Raw genomic sequence first — 9,949 nt, 5'->3', positions numbered from 1 at the left:
TGCTGACTCATGCTCATAAGTATTTTCCTTGCTCCACCTCCATTCATTTTGACTCCTCCTCCCGTAGTGCTGGTTGCCTACTATATTTAAACAGCTGTCTTAGAGCAGAGGGAGGATTCAAGGCTTGTAGTTTGGTTGGCTCTCCTTACTGTACAGACGCTTTCATAAAGATCCCACTTCTCATCAGACCTGCTGCTAAAGGTAAGAAGGCTGCAAGTGAGCATAGAGAGCTCTGCCTGGTGTATTGTAACATTGGTTTCTGAATATCACAGGGGTGTTTTTAGAAAGGTATTATGACATAGCATTAAAGTTGAATTTTTTCCACATGCTTGAATTGTGTTTGGGGAGTAAGTGGCCTGACATGTAAGAGTGGTAATGTAAGGGGGGAACCAACTTCTGAAACTTGCAGGGAAGTATAAAATGTAAAAGCTATTGAGATCTCTGCTTTTTTTTTAGAAAAGCACTAATTAATTAAACTGCTGAAACAAATGGGTTGATGAAGAAATAAAGCTGAAGAAAACTATTGTTGCATATGTGTTAGAATTGTTCCTGCTTAAAGCTGAGTCTTGTGGTAGCTCTTCAGCCTCTCCCATTATTTGTATACTGACTACATTGCTCTCTTGAACTCTCCCCATGTGCTGTTCAGGCCACATTGGTGGTCTTGAGCAAAAGTCTCATGTCTGTTATAGGGAGAGCTACTTGCATAGGGCTGATCTAACTTATTTTTTATTTCTCCGAAGATCAGCAGGTATCCTTGTCTTGCTAAATGTATCTTTGCTTTTCCTTTTGCTCACTTAAAACCTGTTTCAGTCTTGCAGCCTGGAACTTCTAGGGGCCACACTGACCTATTTTGTGGGTTATAGCCATGCTGACCAACTTTGTGAGTTATAGTCCCTCTAGACATAAGGCTGTGTCTGGAAGGTATGCAGAGTTTGGCCCAGAATGAGCTGGGTGCTTTTCCAAGCCAGCACAATTATGTAACATCACATAGACACTGAAGTGCCTTGGAAGCAGCAAGAAGACAAATTGTGGAACTTGCAGTGTTTTCCTAAATGAAGAGAGGGAAAGGGACATCCATTTAGAGTAGGAAGCCCAAAGCAGGAGCCAAAATCAGTGTCACTGAGCTGACTAAGTGTGAGTGCCAGCAGCCTACACTACATAAAAGGAGGGTGAGAAGAGTCATCTTGGGTTTCTTGCTGTCTCAGGCTTTTACTTGGTGCTAACTAGTTCTGTATAGATTTCAAATGCACTTCTATGTCCTACATGCTTTCCAATAGCCTCTGCAGGTGCAGGCTTTCCTCTGCTACAGTGTATTAGCTGTACAGGTTGTTGAGATATGAGTCTATGATTGAAAAAAATAAATTGAAAGAATGCACCTTAACTTCTAATGTCAGGAAAAGTGAACATTTGGCCTGAAACTGAAATACCTGAGATGCTCTGAGCTCAGTTTTACCCCCAGAAGTCAAACATTTAGTCTGCAGGATGGTAATAGCTGTAAAAAGGTTCAGCATCTGTTTCACCTTCTGCTTAAAAAGAAGAATTATTAAGTATGAATTATAGAGATGGCACCTATAGGATGTGGAAGAGACTTCTCCCATTTGTAGAGAGCTGCTAAGATAAATAGAAGCATCTCTGATAGTTAATCTTGTGTGGATACAATTGTCCAGTGTCAAATCCTCAGGAAGCAAAGTGCATAGCACTAAAATGTCATCAAGGGTTTGTGAACTCAGATATTGAATAAATCCTTGGCTGAAAATAGTCATGTATGTGCAGGGATCTAGTAATTTCATTAGACTAAGAGTTGTGCTCCTCTAGCCATTTAAGTTCTGTTTAATTCTAGAAAAATGCTCCTTTTTCACGTGTCAGAAGGTACTGAATGGAGGAGGAGGAGGGTGAAACAAGAAGGGAGTTATCAGTGAGCTTCTGTTGGCTCTGTGCTTTATCAGGGTGGGGAAGGGTGGCATAGTGCAATGGCCAGGAGCCAGGGCAACCTTCCTCTAAAGTAAACAGGACTGCCAGGCTGACACCTACTACCTTGTGCCTTTTTTGTCCCCTTCAGGCTCCCCCAGACAAATGTTGGCATACAACAGCATGACTTTGTGCCCAAGTGTTACAAATGGGCTTGCAGGCTCGTTGTTTATATGCTGGCTCTGCTGCTCCCCTGGAACTGTTGCCATGTGCTGCATTGGGTTGGTTCAGTAGTCCTTGCTTCCAGCAAAAATCCCACAGATGTTGCTGGGTTACCACTGTCTACAGAGTGCATGCAGTTTTTCCATGCATGCTGCTGCAGAGACCTATGGAACAGAAACACAGAAGATCTCTTCTAGAGGTCTAGCTTTCCTCTTCCAGGTTCCCAACAGTTTAACAGAAGATGTGCACTCTGTGTTAGGAAAAATTAATGAGAGCTTTTTTTCTTGTGTAATACGGTCATGGAGAGGGGGTTCTTTATTACCATGCAAAAGAAACCTCTGCTAGCATTCAGCTAGATCCTGTGGTTTAGCTGGTCTGAGGGGAATACCTCACTGGTCCTGTTCTTTTGATGCCTCTGGCCATGGCAGGTACTAGTGCTGAGCTTTACCAGTTGCAACTCTGGAGCTTTGTGGTAAGGAATTATTTGGGAGTAAACTTACACAACAATCTGCTGAAGGTGGTGCAGGTTTTGGTTCATTCAGTGTGGCAGAACCTACCCAAAAGGCTGGGGAAATATCTGGGCAGTTAGGCTGTGCTCCTGCAGCTGCCAGGGCTGGGTTAAACATGCCTTAAGGGGTTGATGTTTGCCTCGATGTGGATGCAACACACTGAAGTGTTCATCTTCTGTAGTGAATGCAACTGCCTTTGAGTCTCAATTAAACTGGGAAAATAAGTTTCCGTAAGATCCAACTCTCTTCAAAGCTGGATGCTTGAAATGACTTGAATTAAGAAGCACAACTATTATGTCTTTTAAGTGGTTCGTGCCCTGTCAGGCAAAATGCATGAGCGTCTTAGACTAATACTTTGTTAAGTGGGAACAGGCAACCAGTAAGTGTTACTAAACTGTGATCTAAAAGTCTGGACAAGGCTGCTAGTTTTGAATTCATCTTGTAAGCCTTATTATGTGCTGCTTTACTTGGATGAGCCCTGTCCTCTTGGAATAGTTCTGTCTAGCCCAGCCATGGCTGTATATTGGTGTGTATGAGAACAGTGACATCCTTGCAGGCAAATGCACTTACAACACCCCTCCTAAAGCCTGGAATTGTGCAGACTGTAAACTCACCTGTGTTTTCCTGGCTGCTCATTCAATCACCAGGGTCTTACCACATTGCTGTAGTTGCTTTGATGTAAATGTCAGGCTTAAAGTGGAGCATTACACTTGTAGGAAGACATTTGTTGCAATACCTGTGTCAAAGGCAGTGATGTGCCAGACCTTATGGAAGTGTGCAGTGTGTTGCCAAAGAGCTTTCTGCACTTGAAAAGGGTGTGGAGAGCTACTGAACAGTCATGCCATTCAATGGAGTTTTACTTAGCTTTCCAAAATGAGAATAAGGTTCTTCTAAAAGACAATTTAAAAGCTTATGTTGAATTTCAGAAATCGTGTCTGGAAGAGAAAGATAACTGTTCTCTCCTTTTTTTGTGGTGCATAATCAGAGAATCATCCTTTGATTTTGGGGGCAGGAGGAGAAAAAGATAAGGAGGTGTGTCCTGAGTGTAGAAGTGTAATGTGATGGTCTGCAGTGCAAGGATAATACTTTAGATCAACCTGGGCTTGTGGGATGTAGAAAGTCTTTGGGTTTGTGTGTATTTTTTTGTCAAAACCCCAGCAAATAATTCAAAACTTATTTGTTTCAGCAGGTGGACCCCAGAACATAAATGCTTCCGGACAGGAAGATGTATCCATCATTGACCAGACCATCAAATAAGAGTGGGCTGAAGCCACTGCCTGTCGTGATCATAGGTAAGTTTTCTCCTGCCAGCATTACTGTGCTGTTGTTGCTTTGGACTCGCTATCTCTAACTTTGGTTCCACATGTTCTTACTCAAACCAGAAATGCCTGAGCACTATCTCTGCATCCTTTCCTTGAGACAGCCAATCTTCCTATAGTACTAAGAGAAAGATCACTAAGAGTAGCGGGAAGTAGGGAACCAGGTATTTGACAAACCAAAACACATATGTATTTTTTGAATGGTAAAATTTGCAACCTTTTGGGCATCAGTTCATCTGGGCCTGTTTTTTCTCTGTTGGCTATTTAGAAAGATTTGAAGGCTTTTCTCTACATATAGTTAATCAACTTGCTGTGATTATCTGTAGTGCTTGAATTGGATGTGGGTTTGTGTGATCTTTTTTCACCATTATGTTTGTTTATAAAGTGCTCCAGATGCTCTTGAAGTTTCTTGAAATTTTTCACAGACTTCTTTTAAAATGTCAGTCAGCTACACTGATTTTGTGCAGAATTAACAGACTAATACAAATCCCTGTGTTTTCTACCAGTTTGATAAGACAGTTTATGTAGTAACTGTCTTATCTCCTTTGTAAGACAGAGCTTTGTAATGTGAGATGATTCTTGGAGCAAAGCACAAGTGATAACGTCAGTGCCTTCCTCTCTGACTGATCATGAGCTCTGCTCGAGTGCAGGTGTTGGACCCTGTTCATCTGAGCATGTGTAAATGCCTTGTAGAGCTGGGTTCCTTCCTTTTCTGGCATCTCATTTATAGCACCCAAGAGACTAGTCCAAAGTTAGTGCCCTGCATAAATCACCCTTAACCATTGCTAACAAGAAGTTTGACAAGGATACTACTACTGGCAGGTTCTTGTCTGAGAGTAACTTTGTGCTGCTAAGTTGTACAAGTCTTTAGGTGGGAGGGAGGATATTTTGATACATTCCTAGTACACCTACACAGGAATCCAGTGTGGAGATGTCACTAAAGTCTCAGAAGCACCACTGTGAAGTTGTGCACTCTGAGGCTATTGGACTGAAGAAGCTCAGCTGTTTCACTGCAGCTGGACACTGCACAGAGGTTCCAGCTTCTTCTCCAGGCCCTGCTCCAGGAAGGCTGTGTGTTCCCCCAGCTGTGCTGGCAGCCTCAGGAAAGCAGTTGCATTGTAAAATAGCTTGAGCCTAAGAGACAGCTGTTCTTGTGACCATCCGTATCAAACTTAGATGTGGTTTCAGAGTAAATTCTCTGTGTGTAGCTGCTGAGTGTTGTGTGCTCAGGAGTTAACTTTGGCTTAGGTACCTCCTTGTACTTCCTAAAGCAAAGTAGTAACCTGAAAAGTGTTGTATTTTACTATAGCTGCACTTTAGTTTTTTTTATTTCTGTTGCTGTTGGTTTTGGATAACTTTCCTGCAAGTGGAATATTCCAAGCACTGACCTGCAGCTGGTGATCCTTGCTCAGCACAGCAGACTTTGTCCCCAGCTGTGACATGCACTGCCCTTCGCATAGTTCAGCTCACTGTTGGCTTTACAGCCCAAGCCTGCCAGGTCCCTGAGAAGCAGCCTTTGCTCCAGTTGCTCATGCATGCAGCACAGGCACTCTATCAACAGACTGCTGTGCTGCTCAGCTCTCCTCCCCTGCCTCGTCACTGCATTATGTCATTCATGGTGGTTAGTCACATAGGAGAGAGCAGCGAAGCCTGAGCAGCCAGAGAGGCTGATGCCTAGTTATACAGACACTGTAAAATACTAAACATGCTGGAGAATAGCCATGTGTGAACTTTCCACAGGCTACTCTCATCAGTCCTTGGAATCACATGTATGTAGTTTTTCCACTGGCTGTTGGGTGGTCTGCAGGAGGAGTTCAGTCATCCAGCAGTCTGTTCAAAGTGCTATATTCTGAGGGTTTGGCATGGCAGTGAGACTTTTTGGCTTAACACACTGTGTGCATTACCATGGTAAGGCTGGTTCCCATTTGAAAGTGTCCTCAAGACCCATTAGTCAAAGCTGCTAATGCCAGATATCCCTTAAAAGCTGGAAAATCTTACTCAGCAGAGCTAGTTCCCCTACACTTCAATAGCCATTCTCTTTTCGGGACTTTGTCTCCTGTGCGCAATTAACTACTCTGCACTGGTGTGAAATGTGCATCCAGGAGAGCTGAGGCCCCCAGTCAGTGTGTGTCCAGTTCCTAAACTTCTGAGTTTAGAGAAATAACTCCATTCATTACCATGCTACAGACTTCAAGCATCGGGTGAGGTTAACCTCTGGCTTATTTAACCTGGTGTCTTTTTGGCAAGTTCTGAGAACCTTGCAATGCAAATAGATACAACTGAGGAGGAGACAGGGACATATGAGGGTAAAATGACTTCCCCAACTCGATCTAATAGGTCTGTGGTCAACCTGAAATAGAAAATCCCTGGTATCTACAGCAGAGTCATATCTTTTGAATTGGTCTGGATATTAGAAACACTTCTCGAAGGACTGCTCTGGCTGCAGGAGTATAAATTATTCTCCGTTGTCTTTTCAGGGAATGGACCTTCAGGAATCTGTCTCTCATATTTGCTGTCAGGTTACACCCCTTACTTCAAAAGAGACTCGCTTCATCCTCATCCTATTCTTCAGAAGAAACTGGAAGAGACACCTGAAGTCTCCATTTTGGACCAGGTTCGTGGAAAGAGAAATAGTCTAACCTTACAGCAAAGCATTCTGGGGTATATTATAAGTGCTAACCTTGTTTGGATTTTCAAAGTACACAGACAGAAAGAGCCTTAAGCAAATTTTGCTTTGTAATCCAGGTCTCTCTTGTATGAAATGCCAGCATTGCTGCTAAGATTCTTGAGGTAATTGTCAGGCAAGAACAGGGTCTGTGTGCATGTAAATGAGCTTCCCAGAACACCAAAACCACTGAGAAGAGATACCAGAGTAACAAGTCGTCTGCTGCCTGGCAGTACGTGCACTTTGAGCATCTGATCCTCTTCTCCTTAGGATTTGGAGTACCTGTCTGAAGGCTTGGAGGGACGATCCCATAGCCCTGTGGCTCTTCTGTTGGACACTCTTCAGCATCCAGACACAGACTTTGGTGGAACAGCAGAATCTGTCCTCACTTGGTGGCATGAGCCCAACAGAGCCATCCCCCACCTGGTTCTTGGCAGAAATGCTCCTGGAGGTGCCTGGCATGTAAGTGAATTGGGGCTGAACTTCTTGGGTCTGCGTGTTGTGAAATAGCCAAATGTGTTGACTGGAGAGGGAAAAGCTTATCTAAGATGCCAGTCAGCCATGTTTGACATGATGTGTATAGACAAGTGAAAGTTTAAAAGGAAAAGAAGCATAAGAGGCCTTTATGTTCAGTCTCTTGTTCATTTTGGAGAACATGAGTGGTTTCATCCATGACAGCAGATCAGAGGAAATGACTGATTTCTTGATCTGTGCCATACTGAAACATGACAAAATTGCCTTTCACTTTTTACATTAAAAATATTGAAGTAATTTTTGTCTGTTTCTTGTTCCAGTCTATCGAGGGTTCTATGGTGACACTGAGTAGAGGGGAATGGATGGGACTCCCAGATCTTCCATTCAAAGATTGGCTAAAGCAAAAGAGAAGGTAAGATATGTATGAAGTGCTCATTTGCAAACATCTGGAGGTTATTAGAGAACCTAGAGTAGGCTTCTTGAATATAGCGACCCATCTGTTATGGATGGTTTTGGTGAGAGAAAGGACACCCTCCCACACCCCAATAAAAGTCCATTCTACATTCAGTGATTCAAATAAAGTTGCAGTGCTGCTTGGAATGTGTCCTTCTCAACACCCACTGGGGAGATGGATCAGTGACCATGAGTTTTGAGTCAAGCTTGGATAAAAAAGCATGATCACCTGGCTTCTGTGTCTACTGCTATTGTCCCTAATGAAAAGTATTATCAGTTCAGCTACTGTGCAGTCTCTGAGCTGCTTCTACTCTTGACACGTGTAACAATTAATCTTAAGAAATCTAGGAGTTAAAAATGTAATGGAAGCAAGATATGAGGGGAGGGCATAAAAATTAACAACCATGTTATTGAGGATGGGATTAATGCTAGAGAAAGCTGCCTCTGTCCAACAGCTTCTGGGCCTGAGTCTTAGCTCTACATAGCAGGAATAACTTTGCTGAAGTCAGGGAAACTAGATCAGTCTTCTCTGGTAGTGCCAGGATAGATGGCTCTAGGATATATTCAGTAGAAGAGGGAGCAAATTCCAGTCTCTTACTTAACTGCTGCTTGACCTTTGTTTGTACTATATTACAGAGGCCTCAGAAACAATAGAGCCACAGCAGAAGACATTGCTCAATATTACCAACAATATGTGATGAAGAAAGGCCTGCAGAAGAATTTCAGATGTGGCACTGTTGTGACCTCTGTGAGGAAAGTGAGTGCAGAGAATATCTCTAACCATGCACAGGAAGATCTGCAGGAGAATAATGACTCACTCTGGAACTCCAATGAACAAAGTACAGAGGTCTTCCAGGTGGATGGATTTTTCAAAACTGTGGAAGGTGATAAAGAGCTCTTCTCCATCCATGCAGAGAATGTGGTCTTAGCTACGGGAACATATGATAATCCTACCTGGCTTGGGATCAAGGGAGAGAACCTTTCCTATGTCCATCACCAGCTGTCTGCCCTAGAAGAAGCAGTGAAGAACAACAGCATTGGCATCATGTCAGATCCAGTTTTGATTGTAGGTGCTGGTCTGACAGCTGCTGATGCAATTCTCTTTGCTCACCATTGCAATATTCCAGTAATGCATGTTTTTCGGAGACGAGTCAGTGATCCAGGTCTGATTTTTAACCAGCTCCCCAAAATGATGTACCCTGAATACCACAAAGTCCATCAGATGATGAAAGAACAGACAGCTGCTTGTGCTGGGCCATATGAGCGTTATGTTAGCCTTCCTGAACATCACGTGCTATCCTTTGGCAAGGACAAGAAATGTATCTTTCAAGACAAGAATGGATGTCAGAAAGCTTATAAAATTTCCATGGCTCTTGTTCTAACTGGCTCAAACCCCAATCTCTCTTTTCTGCCAAATAATGGCATTGACTTGGCAATGGACAGTGACCAACCAGTTAATCCAAAGAGGAATCCCATAGATGTTGACCCATTCACCTACGAATGCACTCAGGAGAAAGGGCTCTATGCTCTGGGACCTCTAGCAGGAGATAACTTTGTACGCTTTGTGCAGGGAGGGGCTCTGGCTGTTGCCAGCTCTCTGTTAAAGAAAGCAAACAAAAATCCCCCCTAACAAAAAAACCCATTCCTGTACTACCTGTATCTGAATGGGTTAGTGCTCTTTCCATAGAGAAGCAAGTCATCCGATTTGTACATCCTCAAATCTAAGCCCATTCCTGGTATTCTCTAAGGTTATACAAAGAGTTACTAAATTCATGTTGACTAGAGAAGGGTAAGTCACCAAATAGAGTGGGTTTAACACACAACAGTATCTTCAATCCCTGTGAATTTGGCTCCTTTTCTGCATAGCTGTGCATGGTTACTGGGACTGAATCTTGTGCCTGGAAAAGCAGGGGGCAAGATAATGATTGCTCTTCTGTCTAAAACTCCAGGTGACTGAAAATTGAATTGTGGAACAATCAATGTTAATTGCAGACAGCTTATTTTCAGACAGGGGGCTCACAACTCTTGCCTGTTGGTGTCTTTGTTTCATGAAACAAGTAAGCTGACCTGGTTTTATTTGCTCATATGGTTTGGCTGTATGTTCTTAGTAGGCCAGAAATCACTGACAGGTGCTGCAGGTACCTCTCTGGTGCACAAAGTCCTACTCTGCAAATCAAAACCAACATACAAACCGTCAAAACTATTGTCTCACTGACACCAGCAACAAGTAATAATTATTTTTTTTTAATCAAGAGATTCCTGTGATGGGTTTTTCTTCCTGAGAAGGAATGGTACTGATGTACAAACACTTCATTTGTCATCTTTCAGCTTTCTACTTTCTAAATCCTATAACTGCAGTAGCCAAATTCTTGGCAGCTGCTGTAGAGACAAGCAGAACA

The 9,949-nt window shown here is 43.0% G+C and overlaps 1 protein-coding gene across 1 annotated transcript; it reads left to right on the top strand.

The window, feature by feature from the left end:
- Positions 1 to 110: 110 nt before the first annotated feature.
- OSGIN1 (oxidative stress induced growth inhibitor 1) lies at positions 111 to 9,322 on the top strand. Its single transcript, XM_009080359.1, has 6 exons — positions 111 to 201; positions 3,826 to 3,931; positions 6,436 to 6,572; positions 6,894 to 7,085; positions 7,418 to 7,509; positions 8,187 to 9,322. The coding sequence occupies exons 2-6, from the start codon at positions 3,847 to 3,849 to the stop codon at positions 9,178 to 9,180; spliced, it is 1,500 nt and encodes a 499-aa protein (XP_009078607.1). The 5' UTR covers positions 111 to 201; positions 3,826 to 3,846; the 3' UTR covers positions 9,181 to 9,322.
- The last annotated feature ends 627 nt before the right edge of the window (positions 9,323 to 9,949 follow it).

This window comes from Acanthisitta chloris, unplaced genomic scaffold, assembly GCF_000695815.1.
Source record: "Acanthisitta chloris isolate BGI_N310 unplaced genomic scaffold, ASM69581v1 scaffold22358, whole genome shotgun sequence".
NCBI classification, from domain to species: domain Eukaryota; kingdom Metazoa; phylum Chordata; class Aves; order Passeriformes; family Acanthisittidae; genus Acanthisitta; species Acanthisitta chloris.
The sequence above is the reverse complement of the archived record's forward strand: the minus strand, read 5'-3'. Positions and strand labels throughout refer to the sequence as shown.

Coding starts and splice junctions, on each gene's coding strand:
- OSGIN1 (XM_009080359.1), top strand. CDS start 3,847: ATGCTTCCGGACAGGAAGATGTATCCATCATTGACCAGACCATCAAAT. Junction 3,932..6,435: donor ACTGCCTGTCGTGATCATAG/GTAAGTTTTCTC, acceptor TTGTCTTTTCAG/GGAATGGACCTTCAGGAATC. Junction 6,573..6,893: donor AAGTCTCCATTTTGGACCAG/GTTCGTGGAAAG, acceptor TCTTCTCCTTAG/GATTTGGAGTACCTGTCTGA.